We start from the raw sequence: 21,522 nt of genomic DNA, 5'->3' as shown, positions 1-21,522 counted from the left end.
TAGAAAAAAAATGATAATAAAAAATGATATTGATTGAAAATAAAAAAATAACAAACTATGAAATAGTATTATTATTATTATTCTTCAGGATTTATATAATGCCAACAGTTTGCACAGCGCTTTACAATCTTAGAGGGAGAAAGTGCAGTTACAATACAATAAAATACAACAGGAGTAAGAAGGTCACTCTCATAGGAGCTTACGATCTAATAGAAAACAAAAATGACAAACTATGAAATACCTCTTAGATTGTAAGCTCCCAGGATCAGGGCCCTCCTATCCCTCTTGTATTGAACTGTATTGTTGCTGTACTGTCTCCCAGTATATTGTAGAGTGCTGAGCAAACTGTTGGTGCTATATAAATCCTGTATAATAATAAAATAATTTTTTTGGTGTAATGAAGATTCTTATTTAACAGTTAGTACTGACGGGTAAGGGGTTTTATTGTGTTTTTTTTTTTTTTTTTAAACAAGTATTTCAAATTTGTGTATTTCTGAGCTGCAATGGAGTCCACTGCATTAAATGTATGCATTATAATCGAGATAACACCACTGTTTGATATTGAAGGGAAATCTCTTCGGATTCATAAATGGGGAGGAGTGCACAGCTTTATAAATACAGAGAAGTTGCTATGTCTTCATTGTCATTGTAATATTGATAAATATGCCTGTTATGTACAAATATACATAGTAGTATACATGTTAGTACATAAAACCAAGCCTGCTCAGTGCTAATGGATGCTAGCAAGTGGAATCTCCTGCTAGATACAGGTGGAGGGAACCCTTCCAGATCCATCTACCTTAATGGCTAGGAGGAACTTCTTACCATTCGGAAACTCGGGCACTGCCCAAGGGCCCGGGGTCTGTAAGGGGCCCCATGAGATGCCCCTGGTACCTTTTTCATAGGCTTTTTTGAGTTTGGGCAAGGACACAGGGGCCCCATGATCCCCTATTGCCCGGGGCCCCATGAGTTGTCAGTCCGCCCCTGCTTCTTACTCTTACATTAGGTAGATTGCAGCAAGGGGGTGAGACTATATGACAGTGGTGGTGTGTGTGTTCTGCCACTGGAGAACCCAAAATTTCAGGGATGATTTAATGCATCATCATCTATCCATAATCAAAAGATGTGATTTAGATGGATTTATCCTTTGTGAACAGTTATTATTTTATTTTTATTATCATCTATTATTATTATATTATTATTTAAAAAATGAATGAAATAATATTAACATCAATACAAATAATTATAATAATAATATCACCAAAAATAATACTTTATTAATTTATCATGTTATTGTTATTATTATTTGAATATTATTATTCAAAAAATGTATATAATAATATCGACAACAATACAAATAATAATAATATTTTATTATTTTATTGTTATGTATTAGTGTTTTTATTGTTATTTATTATTGCTATTATAATGATTATTGTTAGTATAATATTAGTATAATATTTTGTCTTAATGATCCCTAATCTGCTTTGGCATTGTACAAAGTAATGTAATAACAGCATAACAATACATTCATAAATTTAATTTGACAATAATTGTGATTTGGATACAATAATATAACTGACCTACGATTCTGTAAATTGTTGGGTTGCTAACCTGACTTCCAGTCACTAAAATTCTTTACCATTTTTAATATTTTTATTGTCTTATTTATATTTTTATTTGTATTGTGTTTATACCATTTTCATCTAAGGGATGCATTATTTTTCCTCCCAGTTGGAGATATCAAATCTCCCTGCTCCCAGTGAGGAAGGCTCTAGGGATATCTCAGTGATTCAATCTCTTTGCTGTTTAGAGATTTAACTACTTGTTGTCCATCATCTCACAACAATATATTCACCATGGTGGAAATGAGCTTACTGCCAGTAAGCAGTTGTCAGCGATCTGGGGCCTGTTCACACCTGCGAGTTCCATGAGGTACGGTATTTGATGAAATATGTGCTACGTTAAGGCTGCCCATTCATTTAGAATGGATTGACAATTCATGGCAATGGAACAAATATATGAGTAATGCATACAATGTATTTACCAAGCGTAGAAAACTTGGGAAATACTAACACACACATGCACAGGTAAATGCAGATACACATACACTATATTGCCAAAAGTATTGTTCTGCCTGCCTTTCCACGCACGTGAACTTAAATGGCATCCCAGTCTTAGTCCGTAGGGTTCAATATTGAGTTGGCCCCGCCCTTTGCAGCTATAACAGCTTCAACTCTTCTGGGAAGGCCGTCCACAAGGTTTAGGAGGGTGTCTATGGGAAGGTTTGACCATTCTTCCAGAAGGACATCTGTGAGGTCAGGCACTGATGTCAGGGGAGGAGGCCTGGCTCTCACAGTTTTTGCTCTAATTCATCCCAAAGGTGTTCTATGGGGTTGAGGTCAGGACTCTGTGCAGGCCAGTCAAGTTCCTCCACCCCAAACTGGCTCATCCATGTCTTTATGGACCTTGCTTTGTGCACTGGTGCGCAGTCATGTTGGAACAGGAAGGAGCCATCCCCAAACTCTTCCCACAAAGTTGGGAGCATGAAATTGTCCAGAATGTCTTGGTATGCTTACGCCTTAAGGGTTCCCCTCACTTGAACTAAGGGGCCAAGCCCAACACTCCAGAGAAAACTTCACTCCAGAGAACACGTCTCTACTGTGCTAGAGTCCAGTGGTGGCATGCTTTACACCACGGCATCCGACGCTTTGCATTGCACTTGGTGATGTAAGGCTTGGATGCAGCTGCTCGGCCATGGAAACCCATTCCATGAAGCTCTCTACACACTGTTGTTGTGCTAATCTGAAGGCCACACCAAGTTTGGAGGACTTTAGCTATTGACTCTGCAGACAGTTGGTGACTTCTGCGCACTGTGCGCTTCCACATGCACTGACCCCACTCTGTTATTTTACGTGGCCTACCACTTGGTGGCTGAGTTGCTGTTGTTCCCAGTCGCTTCCACTTTGTTATAATCCCACTAACAGTTGAGCGTGGAATATTTAGTAGCAAAGAAATGTCATGGATGGACTTATTGCACAGGTGACAACCTATCACGGGACCACGCTTGGAGTCACTGAGCTCCTGAGAGCGACCCATTCTTTCACAAATATGTGTAGTAGCAGTCTGCATGCCTAGGTGATGGATTTTTTTACCCTAGTGGTCACTGGTTCGAATCCCAACCATGGCACCACCTGCCTGGAGTTTACATGTTCTCCCTGTGCCTGCCTGGGTTTCCTCCAGGTACTCCAGCTTCCTCCCACACTCCAAAAGACATGCTGGTAGGTTAATTGGCTCCTGTCTAAATTGTCCCTAGTATGTGTATGTATGAATGTGAGTTAGGGACCTTAGATTGTACGCCCCTTGAGGGTTAGGGACTGATGTGAATGTACAATATATATGTAAAGTGCTGCGTAAATTAATGGCGCTATATAAGTACCTGGAATAAATAATAATAATAGCTACAGTATGATCCTGTAAATTGTTGTTCTTCAACCTGGCTGCCAGTCCTTAAAGTATATGTAACTCAGAGTTATATAACTGTATCCAAATCACAATTACCGTCAAATGAAATATATGGATGTATTGTAATGCTGTTATTACATTACTCTGTAAAGTGCCAGAAAGAGATTAGTATAAACCATTATTATCTATTATTATTACTATTTAATAAATAAATAAATAACATCAATAAAATACTACTATTACTACTACTACTAACAATAATATACAAATAAACAATATATTATTATTTTTAGCAGCAGTAGTGGTAATAGTGTTGTTATAATTATTATTATTAATGGTAGTAGTAGAGTAGTAGTTTTATTATTATCAGTATTATTTTCTTTATTAGTATTAATATTAGTAGTAGTAGCAGTATTATTATTATATCAGATTTCTAATAAACATAGTGAGCGCTAAAAGCAAAGAAGCAGCCACAGCATCAAAAAGGATACCAAAAACCTTGCAAAACTCAGAGTATAAAAGATGCGGCGCTAAATACAAATAGTTATAAACAATATTAAAAGGTGCCTAATAACCACAGTGCCAATATAGTCGATGCTAATATATGGTGAGCATATATCAAGTGACTAGTGTGATCGCATGTATTCCGTCACTAACAAAGTGACACGCAGTGCAAAATAGCAGTCTTAGTGAAAACGTGGGAGATGAAAATCCCTCTCCATCAGAGTGCTTCTTCCAAGCTGTGATAATGAAAAAGTGAAGGCTGTGCACTCCCCAGATGCACAGTGTAACTGCGCATTTAGAGACAAATTTCTCTACTGGATCCGCTGATGATTCCTAAAGATATGGATCTGGTCTGGTCAGGTATTCCTCACCCCGCTTAACCTCCCTAGCGGTATGATTATTTCCGATTTTTGGTGCTGAAAGCGGTACCATGTTTTTTGCATGGAAATATGTAGTTTTTTTATTGTAGGCTGTAATTTTTTGGAATAACTCACTGAAATCTGTCCGAACAAGAGTCTAGTAAACATTCCGGATATGATAAAACTTGAAACACGAAATCATAAATTATAATTTAATTAATAATTATAAAAAATAATAATATAATAATAATAAATTTAATTCAATAATATAATCAAACCAAAAACACTGAAATTTGAAATACAGAGGCAAATTCGCACATCGCTGAGCAAAGTCGCAAAATCGTCATCAGTGTCTGATGACGAATTTCCCCCACGAATCATTATAACTCAATTCTGCAAGTGGTTCTGATTTACTATCGCTGTTCTCTAGCCGGTCTAAAACTGCTTTTGACCTAAAGGGACACTTTTTGGGCGCCATGGACATTTCTAAGTTTCCAGGCAGAAAGAACAGTCAAAATGCAGGCAGGGCACAGGACAAAGCACTCGGGACAAAATGTATGTGAAATGCATTGAAACAGCAATGTTTTACTATATAATAATCATTTTTAAAATAATGAAATTTTTTAAAAATTTCAAATTTGCCTCCGTCCCGTCGTCACAGGGACCGGAACACGGAAGCCGGATGCCGGCATCGGCCGGAGGAGATGGCCGGGGACGCTGCAGGGGACACATCGCGGGAGCGAAGGACAAGGTAAGCGCTGCAGGGACTCCCTGAGCAACGCTGCATGGTAAGCCCGAGTGTAGCTCGGGGTTACCGCTCTTGGTATAGAAATTTTACCCCGAGCTACACTCGGGAATACCTCCAGGGAGGTTAATACTGCTGGTAATCCTTGGTCTCTCCTTTAATTGGCTCTCTGGGTAATGAGTGGCTCACCAAGGGCCAAAAGAAAAAAGGAGGCCAATAGCGTAATTCCCTCAGGGAAGGAGCTACAGTGTCGTGACGTCACACCGCCAGCACCACGGAGGTCCCGGCGGCCATCTTTATATCCACCTCATGGTCAGTGTTGTTATTTTTTCCTCATACCATACTGCATCCTATAAATTTATTCCCTAAACGGTATTACGCTATTGGCCTCATTTTTTTCTTTTGGCCCTTGGTGAGCCACTCATTACCCAGAGAGCCAGTTAAAGGAGAGACCAAGGATTACCAGCAGTATTAAGCGGGGTGAGGAATACCTGACCAGACCAGATCCATATCTTTAGGAATCATCAGCGGATCCAGTAGAGAAATTTGTCTCTAAATGCGCAGTTACACTGTGCATCTGGGGAGTGCACAGCCTTCACTTTTTCATTATCACAGCTTGGAAGAAGCACTCTGATGGAGAGGGATTTTCATCTCCCACGTTTTCACTAAGACTGCTATTTTGCACTGCGTGTCACTTTGTTAGTGACGGAATACATGCGATCACACTAGTCACTTGATATATGCTCACCATATATTAGCATCGACTATATTGGCACTGTGGTTATTAGACACTTTTTAATATTGTTTATAACTATTTGTATTTAGCGCCGCATCTTTTATACTCTGAGTATTATAATTATTATGATTAGTAGTAGTAGTAGTAGTAGTAGTAGTAGTAGTCAGGGGCGGACTGACCATTTGGAAACTCAGGCACTGCCCGAGGGCCCAGGGTCAGTAGGGGGTCCCATGAGATGCCCCTGGTACCTTTTTCATAGGCTTTTTTGAGTTTGGGCAAGGACACAGGGGCCCCATGATCCCCTATTGCCCGGGGGCCCCATGAGTTGTCAGTCCGCCCCTGCAGGGACCCCATGATCCCCTATTGCCCGGGGGCCCCATGAGTTGTCAGTCCGCCCCTGGTAGTAGTAGTAATAGTAGTATTGTTATTATTGCCAATAACTACAGAACTGAGCTGGTGACGATGAATTTCCCAACATGCTGTATTTGGATTGTTGTAGCAGGAACTTGGCTGATTTAATAACAGTTATATGTCTTATTTCCTACAAGTTTTCAGGATATTCCTGTAAGGAAGAGCTACAGACACTGTATATAGTAAACGAAATATACTTGTATATCATTTCTGAACACAGTTTAACATGTGACGGTGTCATAGAGAAGTCAGGGAACTTGCTTACAATGACCTGTTTCCTGTAGGAAAGTCATTAACTATTAACAGCTGGAATAAACCTCGGCCCCAATGACTATTTTGTCTACTGTGATGATGTATTTTTATTTTTTATGAGATATTTTCCACCTTAACTGAAGGGAATCTCTCTCCAAGGAAATAGTCCCGGGACACACCACAGCTCGCTGCTTAGAAAAATTCAAGTTTCAGCTTAATCTGTTGGCTTTTGGATATAAATTAGTCCCATCTATAAGTCTCATTGTACATGCAGTATGATTTAGAATAGTTGTCTTCAAACTGCGGCCCGGGGGCCAGATGCAGCCCTTTGTTTGCCTTTACCCTGCCCTTGGGGCACTTTTCCTCCCACTGATACAAGACACTATTCCTCCCACTGACACCAATGATGGGGCACTATTCCTCCCACTGACACCAGCGATGGGGCACTATTCCTCCCACTGACACCAGCGAAGGGGCACTATTCCTCCCACTGATGCCAATGATGGGGCACTATTCCTCCCAATTATGCCAATAAAGAGGCACTATTCCTCCCGTTGATACCCACAAAAGGACACTATTCCTCCCACTGACACCAATGATGGGGCACTATTCCTCTCAATGACACCAATGATGGGGCATTATTCCTCCCACTGATACCAATGATGGGGCACTATTCCTCCCACTGACACCAATGATGGGGCACTATTCCTTCCACTGATACCAATGATGGGGCACTATTCCTCCCACTGATAGCAATGATGGGGCACTATTCCTCTCAATGACACCAATGATGGGGCATTATTCCTCACAATGTTACCACTGATAAGGCACTATTCCTCCCACTGATACCAATAATGAGGCACTATTCCTCCCATTGATACCCACGAAGGGACACTATTCCTCCCACTCACACAAATGATGGAGCACTGTTCCGCCTACTGACACCAGTGATTGTGTACTACTCCTTCCACTGACACCAATGATGGGATATTATTCCTGCCGCTGACACCAATGATGGGACATTATTCTTCCCCCAGACTCCAATGATGGGGCACTATTCCTTTAATTGACACCAACTATTCCCTCAACTGACACCAAACTGACACCAACGATAGGATACTATTTTCCCCACTGACGCCAACAATAGGACACTATTCCTGCCACTGACACCAACAATGTGTTGTTTACTCCCACTAACTCAATTTGTACTCCCAATGGTCACAGTAGGCCTCCCCCCTCCCCCCTCCCCCCAAAGTCTGAAGGGCAGTAAACTGGCCCTTTGCTTAGAAAGTTTGGTGACCCCTGATTTAGAACAAAAGAAAAAGCTTCAGTAAAACAAAGCAAAGACATTGCAATGACGCCAATAAAGAGGCACTATTCCTGCCATTGATACCCACGAAGGGATACTATTCCTCCCACTGACACCAATAATGGGGGCACTATTTCTCCCACTGATACCAATGATGGGGCATTATTCCTCCCAATGACCCAATGACACCAATGATGGGGCATTATTCCTCGCAATGTCAAAAATGATGGGGCACTATTCCTCCCACTGTTACCAATAATGAGGCACTATTCCTCCCACTGATACCAATGATGGGGCACTATTCCTCCCACTGATACCAATGATGGGGCACTATTCCTCCCACTGACACCAATGATGGGGCACTATACCTTCCACTGATACCAATGATGGGGCACTATTCCTCCCACTGATACCAATGATGGGGCACTATTCCTCCCACTGTTACCAATGATGGGGCACTATTCCTCCCACTGATACCAATGATGGGGCACTATTCCTCCCACTGTTACCAATAATGAGGCACTATTCCTCCCATTGATACCCACAAAGGGGCACTATTCCTCCCACTGACGCAAATGATGGGGCATTATTCTTCCTACTGACACCAGTGATTGTGTAATACTCTTTCCACTGACACCAATGATGGGACATTATTCCTGCCACTGACACCAGTGATGGGACATTATTCCTGCCACTGACACCAATGATGGGGCATTATTCTTCCCCCAGACTCTAATGATGGGGTACTATTCCTTTAATTGACACCAACTATTCCCTCAACTGACACCAACGATAGGACACTATTCCTGCCACTGACACCAACAATGTGTTGTTTACTCCCACTGACTCCGGATCAATTTGTACTCCCAATGGTCACAGTAGCCCCCCCCCCCCCCCCTAAAGTCTGAAGGACAGTAAACTGGCCCTGTGCTTAGAAAGTTTGGAGACCCCTGATTTAGAACAAAAGAAAAAGCTTTAGTAAAACAAAGCAAAGACATTGCAAGAAACTTGACCCTCAGTGATCCACCTTACATCAGAATCCCCATCAGAATTCTTTTTTTGCTTTAAGGTCTTCATTGGAGTCCCCTCTTACATCAGAGGGCAGGATAACAACTTGCAGTGGGCCAGATTTGGCCCATGGGCCATCGTTTGGAGACCCAATGTCACCTTGAAGAGCATTTTCAGAAATAAATGCAGTATCATTTTGTATTTATTTTTTTCTTTATTTGTGACCGATATCCCTCATTTATCTCCCTATGACGGGTTCATTTGGTAATCTGTGTGCATTTTTTTGAACAAGGCTTGCCTTGATGTATGTTTTCTTTGGTTTGTAGAGAATCCACCTATCTCCGGACCCTTCCTTCCTCAGAGGTGGTTCACACTAGAATGCACACGTTTGAGCGTCTTCCAGTTTTGACCACCCATTCATTTCCATGGTCTGCCCAACACACGGGAACGTGTAATCAATAGTGCAGGCACCACTTTTGCAAAAAAAAAAAAAACGCACCATACTGCAAGGCACTGTGGTAAATGTGCTGCATTTGTACATTTGATACATTTGGGGTGACTTTAACAACTATTATTATTATACAGGATTTATATAGCTTCAACAGTTTGCTCAGCGCTTTACAATATAAAGGGAGACAATACAGCAACAATACAGTTCAATACAAGAGGGTTAGGAGGGCCCTGATCCTGGGAGCTTACAATCTAAGAGGGACGGGCTTGTGGTACAAAAGGTAATAACTATGGGGCATGGACTGATAGGAGAAATAGAAGATTCGGTTATTAGCTGAAGGCAGGATAGGCTTCCCTGAAGAAACAGGTTTTCAGAGATCGCCTAAAAGTGGGAAGAGTAGGCAATAGTCTGATAGATTGGGGTAGAGAGTTCCAGAGGATGGGTGAAGCTCTGGAGAAGTCCTGGAGACAAGCATGGGAGGAGGAGACATGGAAGCTAGAGAGCAGGAGGTCGTGCGAGGAGCGGAGAGGACGGTTTGGGTGATATTTGGAGACAAGATAGGTGATGTCATTTGGGGCAGAGTTATAAATAGCTTTATATGTTATTGTTAATGTTGTGAATTTTATTCGTTGGGCAATGGGAAGCCAGTGGAGGGATTGGCAGAGAGGGGTGGAGGACACTGAGTGGAGGCCAGTGGAGGGATTGGCAGAGAGGGGTGGAGGACACTGAGTGGAGGCCAGTGGAGAGATTGGCAGAGAGGGATGGAGGACACTGAGTGGAGGTCAGTGGAGGGATTGGCAGAGAGGGGTGGAGGAAACTGAGTGGAGGTCAGTGGAGGGATTGGCAGAGAAGGGTGGAGAACACTGAGTGGAGGTCAGTGGAGGGATTGGCAGAGAGGGGTGGATGACACTGAGTGGAGGCCAGTGGAGGGATTGGCAGAGAGGGGTGGATGACACTGAGTGGAGGCCAGTGGAGGGATTGGCAGAGAGGGGTGGAGGACACTGAGTGGAGGCCAGTGGAGCGATTGACAGAGAAGGGTGAAGGACACTGAGTGGAGGCCAGTGGAGGGATTGGTAGAGAGGGGTGGAGGACACTGAGTGGAGGCCAGTGGAGGGATTGGCAGAGAGGGGTGGAGGACACTGAGTGGAGGCCAGTGGAGGGATTGGCAGAGAGGGGTGGAGGACACTGAGTGGAGGCCAGTGGAGGGATTGGCAGAGAGGGGTGGAGGACACTGAGCGGAGGCCAGTGGAGGGATTGGCAGAGAAGGGTGGAGGACACTGAGTGGAGGCCAGTGGAGGGATTGGCAGAGAGGGGTGGAGGACACTGAGTGGAGGCCAGTGGAGGGATTGGCAGAGAGGGGTGGAGGACACTGAGTGGAGGCCAGTGGAGGGATTGGCAGAGAGGGGTGGAGGACACTGAGTGGAGGCCAGTGGAGGGATTGGCAGAGAGGGGTGGAGGACACTGAGTGGAGGCCAGTGGAGCGATTGACAGAGAAGGGTGAAGGACACTGAGTGGAGGCCAGTGGAGGGATTGGTAGAGAGGGGTGGAGGACACTGAGTGGAGGCCAGTGGAGGGATTGGCAGAGAGGGGTGGAGGACACTGAGTGGAGGCCAGTGGAGGGATTGGCAGAGAGGGGTGGAGGACACTGAGTGGAGGCCAGTGGAGGGATTGGCAGAGAGGGGTGGAGGACACTGAGTGGAGGCCAGTGGAGCGATTGACAGAGAAGGGTGAAGGACACTGAGTGGAGGCCAGTGGAGGGATTGGTAGAGAGGGGTGGAGGACACTGAGTGGAGGCCAGTGGAGGGATTGGCAGAGAGGGGTGGAGGACACTGAGTGGAGGCCAGTGGAGGGATTGGCAGAGAGGGGTGGAGGACACTGAGTGGAGGCCAGTGGAGGGATTGGCAGAGAGGGGTGGAGGACACTGAGCGGAGGCCAGTGGAGGGATTGGCAGAGAGGGGTGGAGGACACTGAGTGGAGGCCAGTGGAGGGATTGGCAGAGAGGGGTGGAGGACACTGAGCGGAGGCCAGTGGAGGGATTGGCAGAGAAGCGTGGAGGACACTGAGTGGAGGCCAGTGGAGGGATTGGCAGAGAGGGGTGGAGGACACTGAGTGGAGGCCAGTGGAGGGATTGGCAGAGAGGGGTGGAGGACACTGAGTGGAGGCCAGTGGAGGGATTGACAGAGAAGGGTGAAGGACACTGAGTGGAGGCCAGTGGAGGGATTGGTAGAGAGGGGTGGAGGACACTGAGTGGAGGCCAGTGGAGGGATTGGCAGAGAGGGGTGAAGGACACTGAGTGGAGGCCAGTGGAGGGATTGGTAGAGAGGGGTGGAGGACACTGAGTGGAGGCCAGTGGAGGGATTGGCAGAGAGGGGTGGAGGACACTGAGTGGAGGCCAGTGGAGGGATTGGCAGAGAGGGGTGGAGGACACTGAGTGGAGGCCAGTGGAGGGATTGGCAGAGAGGGGTGGAGGACACTGAGCGGAGGCCAGTGGAGGGATTGGCAGAGAGGGGTGGAGGACACTGAGTGGAGGCCAGTGGAGGGATTGGCAGAGAGGGGTGGAGGACACTGAGTGGAGGCCAGTGGAGGGATTGGCAGAGAAGGGTGGAGGACACTGAGTGGAGGCCAGTGGAGGGATTGGCAGAGAAGGGTGGAGGACACTGAGTGGAGGCCAGTGGAGGGATTGGCAGAGAGGGGTGGCAGATACAGAACGGTTGGTAAGTTGGATGAGTCTGGCGGTGGCAGCATTCATGATAGACTGAAGGGATAGCCTGCGATGAGGTGAGCAACTAATGGCACCTGCAAGCATCTTGCAACACCAAGTGACATTTTGATTGACTTTTTAGGAAGCATTGCACCACGGGACTGTAACGTCTTACTTTGCATTTTGCAGCCGTGTGAAAATCCGAGCTTTATCTATTTTGGGGAAATGAAAGGAAACCACAAGATTTTTGTATGATTTCATTTCTTTACTCGCTTAGTCTCGGGTTCACACTACTGCGACCTCAAAGTTGTGCGAATTACAGTGTGACCTTGCTAGGCGACTTCCTGGCAACTTGAATACTACTTTGATGTGACTTTGATACAACTGTGAAGCGACTTTCAAGGAATGCCTGGGTAATCTTCCTGTAATGCGGATCCAAATCACATCAATTTCGATGAGGATCCAACTTGGAGGCGACTTCCATTAAAGTCTATGGGCACAAGTCGGATAGAAGTCACCTTAAAGTAGTATAGGAACCTTTTCTAAAGTCGGAGCGGCTTCAGTAGAGCTAATTAAGACAGCTCTCATTGACTAACATGGGATTTCACATGTCACGCGACTTGTCTCACAAGTCAGATCCTAAATCGTGGCAATGTGAACTGAGCCTTCCTCATTATTTATTATTATAGGTACTTATACAGCGCCGTCAATTTATGCCGTGCTTTACATATATATTGTACATTCCAGTCCCTAACCCTCAAGGGGTGTACAATCTAAAGTCCCTAACAGGGGCGGACTGACCATTTAGAAACTCGGGCACTGCCCGAGGGCCCGGGGTCAGTAGGGAGCCCCATGAGATGCCCCTGGTACCTTTTTCATAGGCTTTTTTGAGTTTGGGAAAGGACACAGGGGCCCCATGATCCCCTATTGCCCGGGGGCCCCATGAGTTGTCAGTCCGCCCCTGGTCCCTAACATACATTCATACACATTCTAGGGCCAATTTAGACAGGAGCCAATTCACCTACCAGCATGTCTTTGGAGTGTGGGAGGAAACCAGAGTACCCGGCGGAAACCCACGCAGGCACAGGCATGCAAACTCCAGGCAGGTGGTGCCGTGGTTGGGATTTGAACCAACGACCCTAACTGCCAGGCGAAAGTGCTAACTATTTAGCCACTTATGTTTTTTATTTATTTTTATTTGCTTTTGCTGGTCTAGTTTCTTTTTTTTTTTCAGAGAACCAAAACACAGAAAATATCAAAGCAGAGAGATTGAGGAATTTAGTAACATGCAGAAAAAAAGTTCTAATGTCAATAGAGTGAAATTGGCTTGTTGTTCTTTAGTTTCATGTTGTATTTACACTTTTGTTTTTTTTTCTTACAGGAGGGACGTTTTATCTTTGCTTGTTTTCTAAGTTATATCTGTATAACGGCGGCAGTTGATGGTGAGATTTTAAACAAAAAAATGCAGAAAAGAAAATGCAAAAAATGTTAAAATGTTTTTAATGTGGGAACACAGTACATGTTAACTGCAATATTTGTTATATAGGAGATCCATTGCGCTGTAGGTATTCCATTTACATGATGGTGAGATTTACAATTGCTAAAATATTATATAGGGAACTGTAATGCAATCTTGGGCAAGGTCACTTGGCAATAAAGGCAATGCCACTTACTGTGGTGGGGCTGGCACAGGGTACAGAAATGACAGCCACTATCCGCTAGGTCTAGGGTTGTCACCTTTTGGGCAAGCAAATGGGGTGGGGGAGATGTTACAACATTGTTAAAACGGGTGTGACATAATGAGCGTGTTAAAACATAATCAGGTTTCTATTATCTAGTACTCCTTACATTATTGAATACAACTTTTGATCTTCCATCTAGAGCAGCCTATCTCAACCTTCTTATCATGGAGGAACCCTTGATATAGTTTTCAGGTCACAGGGAACCCCAGCAAAAATTAATCAGAGTCAGTGGGAAGAATGTCTCATGATGGTCAGTGGGAAGAATGTTTCTTACATTGGTGGTCATTGGGAAGAATGTCCCTTACATTGGTGGTCAATGGGAAGAATGTCCCTTACATTGGTGGCAAGAGGGAAGAATGCCCCCCTTACATTGGTGGTCATTGGGAAGAATGTCCCTTACATTGGTGGCCAGTGGGAAGAATACTCCCTTTACATTGGTGGTCAGTGGGAAGAATGTCCCTTACCTTGGTGGTCAATAGAAATAATGTCCCTTACATTGGTGGTCATTGGGAAGAATGCCCCCCTTACATTGGTGTTTAGTGGGAAGAATGTCTCTTACATTGGTGGCCAGTGGGAAGAATGCCCTCCTTACATTGGTGTTCAGTGGGAAGAATGTCACTTACATTGCTGGTCAATGGGAAGAATGTCCCTTACAGTGGTGGTCAGTGGGAAGAGTGCCCCCCTTACATCGGTGTTCAGTGGGAAGAATGTCCCTTACATTAGTGGTCCATGGGAAGAATGCCCCCCTTACATTGGTGTTCAGTGGGAAGAATGTTCCTTACATTGGTGGTCAATGGGAAAAATGTTCCTTACATTGGTGGTCAATGGGAAGAATATCCGTTACATTGAAAGGGGAAGAATGCCCCCCTTCACATTGGTGGTTAGAATTCCATAGAAAAGATTATTGGTGTCATGCCGCTGGATCTGCCAAGTGGCATTAGACCTGGAACTATGCAGACACCATCAGGTGAGAGGTCAATGAGCCACACCTCAAGGAACCCCTAACAACCATTGGAGGAATCTTAGCTGAGAATATTGATCTAGAAAAGTAGACTGTAATAATTAATAAAAACAAATCAAAAGTGAAAATTTTAATCTGATTGAATCCTTTTTAAAAGGCACTAGAATTAAAAAATAGCTAAAAAATAGCTAAGGAAAGAAGGGGAAGAAGGAGATAAAGTGATAGTAAAGTCATTTTTCATAAGTCAGATAATAATAACTTAACTTATATGCATTTGCTTTTTTTTTTCCTCTTCTGGAAATAATTTTCATTCCCTGAGCTTCCTTTTGAATCTGTCCCCTGGCCGCACTGCCACACTCCCATTCTATGTGTGCCCGCTGTGTCGCCGGGACCTATGGAGCCTGGTAGGAGTCTCCGCTTCCCACTTAGCACTCCAACTGTACATGCAGCCGTTCACAGCGCCGCACACACAAGCAGCGCAAGAAGGACAGCGGCCATGTTACCCATTAAAATGAACCCATATTGCTTCTGCTAGCCATGAGTGAGTTCATGTGTTTTCATTCCTAGAAAAAGGAGTTTTTTTTGTTTTTCACCCTAAGCAATACATGTGATTTGGAAATGCTGACGAAGGACGAGTGAAATTTTTTTGCTTTGAAATTTATGCTTTGATCAGCACATGACATCCATTAAAGCAACCTTAGTAAAGTAAGGAAAGTAAAAGATGTCACCCATTATAAATGCCTAGTTACCACTAATTAGGCCTAATTAACCCCTTCCTCCCCTTTTTAAAAATATTTTTCCCCTTTTTTCCTTTTTAGTCCCCTGCTGGAACAAATTGCATGATTTTTTTTTTTGCCTTCCTCTGGATCAGCTGTGGGTATAGGATTCTGTATATGAAGGTGTTCTATTTATTGGCTCCCGACCATGTGACCTGTGACCACTGTGATAGTCAGTCACAGTGGTCACAGTTACATAGTTAGTCTGGATGAAAAAAAACAAAAGTCCATCCAGTTCAACCATAGAAAAAAAAAAGTTATAATCCTACACCCACAGTTGATCCAGAGGAAGGCAAAAAACCCAGCAAAGCATGATCCAATTTGTTCCTGCTGGGAAAAACGTCCTTCCTGATCCCCCGAGAGGCAATAGGATATTCCCTGGATCAACTTTACCTATAAATGTTATATCCAGTTATATTCTGTGTATCTAAGAAAGAATCCCGGACTTTTTTGAAGCAATCCACTGAGCTGGCTAGAACCAACTTTTGATTGAGTCTATTCCACATTTTCACAGCTCTTACTGTGAAGAAACCTTTCTGTATTTGGAGATTAAATGATTTTTCCTCCAAACATAAAGAGTGCCCCCTTGTCCTCTGTGATGACCTCAGGGTGAATAGCTCTACACCGAGTTCACTATATGAACCACTGATGTATTCATACATGGAGATCATATCCCCCCTTATGTATTATACATGGTGATCATATCCCCCTTATGTATTATACATGGTGATCATATCCCCACTTATGTATTATACATGGAGATCATATCCCCCCTTATTATACATGGAGATCATATCCCCCCTTATGTATTATACATGGAGATCATATCCCCCTTATGTATTATACATGGAGATCATATCCCCCTTATGTATTATACATGGTGATCATATCCCCCCTTATGTATTATACATGGTGATCATATCCCCCCTTATGTATTATACATGGAGATCATATCCCCCTTATGTATTATACATGGAGATCATATCCCCCCTTATGTATTATACATGGAGATCATATCCCCCCTTATGTATTATACATGGTGATCATATCCCCCCTTATGTATTATACATGGAGATCATATCCCCCCTTATGTATTATACATGGAGATCATATCCCCCCTTATGTATTATACATGGAGATCATATCCCCCCTTATGTATTATACATGGAGATCAGTTCTCCAATGTTCTTTTTGTGAATTGGTGCCCAAAACTGGACTGCATATTCCAGATGAGGTATTACTAATGATTTGTACCGGGGGAAATGATATCTCTCTCTGGAGTCTATACCTCTTTTAATACAAGAGAGGATTTTGCGCGCATCAAAGAAATAGCAGACCCAAATAGTCCTGTGCTTAGGAATAGACAACACAGATTATGGCCACATCACGGATGTCCTAGAATGTGCACTCCTTGCTGCTCTCAGAGGACCGAGGAAGTCCAAGTGTACTAAATAGAGAAAAAACAAACAGAAGGCGCACCGGCCCAGTGCATTACATAAGAAACATTTATTAAAACAATAAAAGTGGGTATTGTACTCACAAACAACAATACAGTCAAAGGCACATCATAAAAGAACAGCTCTGTCCAATCCACACTACGTGTTGAACCGCACTGGGAACCCTGGACCTCTAATATACTAACGCGTTTTGAGGACTTGCCTCTTCCTCAGAGCCAACTAACCAAATGTCTGTACCCTCTCTTATATGTTCACTAATGGATACATGTGGGCCAACATGCACACTCCCAGAGGCGGAGAGAAGTGTCACATGGGCTGTTAGCATCATAAATACAAATCCAAACACATAAAATATGCCTTATCAAAATTCATTAATACAATAAAATAATGTAATGTATAAACATGAAAAATTCCTCTTATAATGCATTGCATTGTGTATATTTGTTATAGGATGCAATGATAGGAACGTAGGTGGTATAGCCCTCATATAAATGGATAGAATATTAGGGGACTCACATACCAAGTAAGATGTAGCAGGATGATTCCTATAGTATATGCAATGGATGGCAAATCCAGAGATGGATCAGCTGCTAGATCAGTGGTGCAGCAGAGAACTGCACCCATGCAACTGTATTGTTGTTTGTGAGAACAATACCTACTTTTATCGTTTTAATACATTTTATTTTTGAATTTATTTCAGGTACTTATATAGCGCCGTCAATTTACGCAGCGCTTTACATATATATATTGAACATTCACATCAGTCCCTAACCCTCAAGGGGCGTACAATCTAAGGTCCCTAACTCACATTCATAAATGCTTCTTAAGGTAATGCACTAGGTCTGTGCGTCCTCTGCTTGTTTTTTTCTATACAGTGGTCACATCATTGCCGATCCTCCCTACCTCCTGGGTGTTCATAATCTCTAAAAGGGATGCAGGCATAGGTAGGAATGGGTTAAATAATATCTCAACTCAAAATTTCCTATTCCTGATCTGTACCTGCCAGGGGCGGACTGACAACTCAGGGGCCCCCGGGCAATAGGGGATCATGGGGCCCCTGTGTCCTTGCCCAAACTCAAAAAAGCCTATGAAAAAGGTACCAAGGGCATCTCATGGGGCCCCCTACTGACCCCGGGCCCTAAGGGCAGTGTCCGAGTTTCCAAATGGTCAGTCCACCGCTGATACCTGCTGTACCATGTACTTGTATGAAAAAGTCTCCTGTTCTTTGTATTGCTTCCTTTGTGTGAAATCCCTGGTGTTCCTGCCAGTTCCTCTGCTTTCCTATTAAAAACTGACCGCTACTAGGCATGAGAGCACAGCGTGCTCAGTTCCCTAGCTGTGCTCAGCCTGCTCTCCTACAACGATCAGACTGGCCCTGGCACAACCTACCCCCTCCCATCTTCTGTGCAGCCATTCACTGGGAAGATCAGTGTACTGCTGCTTCTCCTTTCCTCAGCTCTCTGAACTCCTTATGCAGCTAAGAACAGAGGGTATGTGATCACTTATTAAAAGGGGAAAAAAGGTATTTTAAATGTTTTTATATCTATACACAAATGTTTTACCTTTCATTTCTATTTTAAATTGAATGGGTTGTTTTACAAGGTGAGGGTTTACATACACTTTAAGAATTAGCTGATCTTCTCTGCAATCAGGGGCAGACTGACCATTTGGAAACTCGGGCACTGCCTGAGGGCTCGGTGTCAGTAGGGGGCCCCATGAAATGCCCCTGGTACCTTTTTATAGGCTTTTTTTGGGTGTGCTTTGAGTGTGGGCAAGGACACAGGGGCCCCATGATCCCCTATTACCCAGGGGCTCCATGAGTTGTCAGTCCGTCCCTGTCTGCGATTCAGCAGTTGGTAAAATATAACTAAAGGAAACACTTTCTTTTAGTTTTGGATAGACTGGAGAGGGATTAGAACCCCTGTCAGCTTGAATTGCTCTCTGTGTCCCCATTAGGGAGCGTCACTCTCTCTCTTTGTCCTGATGAACATTATCATTGAAAGTGAAAGTAGAAAAAAATCCCCAATTTTAGGTTGTCCTCTGAACAGAGGAGAAACTAGTCCTGGTGACAACCAGGGATTCCCTCACTTTAGAGGGATTTCCTCTCACTTCCGTTTCAGTAAGTAAAAGGAAATCTCCCCAGTTGGCAAAAAAAAAACACACAAGTCATAACCCTCCCTTACTCTATCCAAAGAAATAGTAAATAAATAAAATTCTGCCTTTGGTTCTAAGATGTTCCACTTGCTGATTCATTTTGGTTGTTTTTTGCAGAGAGTGTCCAGGCTGCCGATGTACAGGCAGAGTTTGGGGAGAGCGCCACGTTGACGTGTCTTTTACAGAAAATGAATGACTCGAACCAAGTGACTTGGAAGAAGATTGGGAAGAACAATCAAACCAAACTGGCCACATACACAAAAGAGAGAGGAGCCAGGGTGGACAAAGCGTATGAGGATCGGCTGAATATCAGCATGCTGGGGTTGAACAGGACCGCCATCACTATTTATAAAGCCAGCTTGGAGGACGAAGGGTGCTACGCCTGTGTCTTCAATGTCTTCCCAACAGGAGCCAAGGAGGGCCGCATCTGTCTGAGGATTTCTGGTAAGAGATCATAAGCCATTAATACTGGTCTCCAGCAGAAATACAACCACTTACATTTCCACCGCAGCCTCCCTGGCGATATTCCCGAGTGTAGCTCGGGGTAAAGTTTCAGTACCACAAGTGGTAACCCCGAGCTACACTTGGGCTTACCATGCGGCGCTACCCCGGGATCTGTTCTTCTCTTACCTTGTCCTGCGCTCCCGCAATGTCCCCCCTGCAGTGTCCCCGGCAATGTCCTCCGGCCGATGCCAGGATCTGTCTTCCGGGATCCGTTCCCTGCGACGTCGGGACGTACGGGGGACTGAACCGGCGGGAATTTTGAAAATGACAAAAAGTGACATTCACTAAATTCACTAAAATCACATAGTATAACATTCCTGTATCAAACCATTTCACATACATGTTGTCCCGAGTGCTTTGTCCGGTGCCCTGCCTGCATTTTTACTGTTCTTTCTGCCTGGAAACTGAGAAACGTCCATGGCGTCCAAAAAGCGTCCCTTAGGGGTTTATTTACTAAAGCTGGTTCACTCAGAATCTTTTGTACTTCTGCATAGAAACCAATCAGCCTACAGATTTTATTGCTAAAGCTTAATTGAACAAACTGAGATTAGAAGCTGATTGGCTACTATGCAGAGGTGCACAAGATTCAAAATGAACCAGTTTTAGTAAATAAACCCCTTTAGGTCAAAATCGGTTTTAGACCGGCTAGAGAACAGCGATAGTAAATCAGAACCACTTGCAGAATTGAGTGATAATGATTCGTGGGGGAAATTCCTCATCAGACACTGAAAACGATTCTGTGACTTTGCTCAGCGATGTGCGAACTTGGCGCTATATTTCAAATTTCAGTGTTTTTGGTTTGATTATATTATTGAATTAAATTTATTATTATTTTTTATGATTATTTATTAAATTATAATTTATGATTTCGAGTTTCAAGTTTTATCCTACCCGGGATGTTTACTAGACTCTTGTTCGGACAAATTTCAGTGAGTTATTCCTAAAAATGACAGGCCTACAATAAAAAAAATACATATTTCCATGCAAAAAAATGTACCGCTTTGAGCACAGAAATACTGACATAATCAGACCGCTAGGGAGGTTAATGTTCCCATCTCCATCTACGATGATAGGTGGTCTCTCATTTAAAGGAAACCTGACATTACCGACCTCCTTCTGAAAATGCCAGTCGCCTGGCTCACCAGAGCTCCCCTGCATACTTTGGGGTCAGTGATTTAAAATGTATGGGATAGGCAAATAGCAATTTTAGAAGGTGAGGTCAGCAGTAGTAGTCCAACCCCATTCTCCTCTCACCTCTGACATCAACAAGGCATTTTCTTCCACACAACTGCCGCTCACTGGATATTTTCCCTTTTTCAGACCATTCTCTGTAAACCCCAGAGATAGTTGTGCGTGAAATTCCCAGTAGATCAGCAGTTTTTGAAATACTCAGACCAGCCCGTCTGGCACCAACAACCATGCCGTGTTCAAAGTCACTTAAATCCCCTTTCTTCCCCACTCTGATGCTCGGTTTGAACTTCAGCAACTTGTCTTCACCACTTCCACATGCCTAAATGCATTGAGGTGCTGTCATGTGATTGGCTGATTAGGAGAGAGAGAGAGAGATTTGCATATGTATTCTTTATTTATTATGCTGATATTTTTCTTATTTTTAGATAAATATTAATTCATTTGATTTCACTTGAGGGGGCAGCCCTAGCAAGTTTACTGTCACTGTCCAATCACCTGAAAGTAGCTTCCATATACCCTATGGTCTATGAATACAAGTCCTGTATTATATGTTCAAGAAAAAATATAGTTCTTAATTTAGTTAAAATTTAAATGATGCATATTCATATATCACTGGGGTCTCCAATTTTTCAAAACAAAGGGCCAGTTTACTATCCATCAGACCTTAGTGGAGCTTGACTGTGGCCAAAGGGAGTAGGAAATGTCCTCTAAATGACAGCAAACAACGTCCACATTGTCTCAGGCTTGATGCTCAGTTGGAGTCAAACATTTATATAGCGCCTGTGGTCATTAAGAG

At 43.7% G+C, this 21,522-nt stretch overlaps 1 protein-coding gene across 1 annotated transcript in view; it reads left to right on the top strand.

The window, feature by feature from the left end:
* The first annotated feature begins 1,859 nt into the window (after window positions 1–1,859).
* Window positions 1,860–21,522, top strand: part of LOC149450468 (OX-2 membrane glycoprotein-like) — a 33,362-nt gene continuing 13,699 nt past the window's right edge. Inside the window, exons 1-3 of the mRNA XM_089691956.1 lie at window positions 1,860–1,883; window positions 13,323–13,383; window positions 19,149–19,475. Of these exons, the coding sequence (XP_089548082.1) occupies window positions 1,860–1,883; window positions 13,323–13,383; window positions 19,149–19,475 (412 nt within the window). The remainder of the gene's footprint in view (window positions 1,884–13,322; window positions 13,384–19,148; window positions 19,476–21,522) is intronic.

The sequence above is a fragment of the Staurois parvus genome, unplaced genomic scaffold (assembly GCF_062004578.1).
Source record: "Staurois parvus isolate SC_StPar_1 unplaced genomic scaffold, SC_StPar_1.0 ptg000574l, whole genome shotgun sequence".
Classification (NCBI taxonomy): domain Eukaryota; kingdom Metazoa; phylum Chordata; class Amphibia; order Anura; family Ranidae; genus Staurois; species Staurois parvus.
Note: the sequence above shows the minus strand (reverse complement) of the source record. Positions and strands in the feature narration are given on the sequence as shown.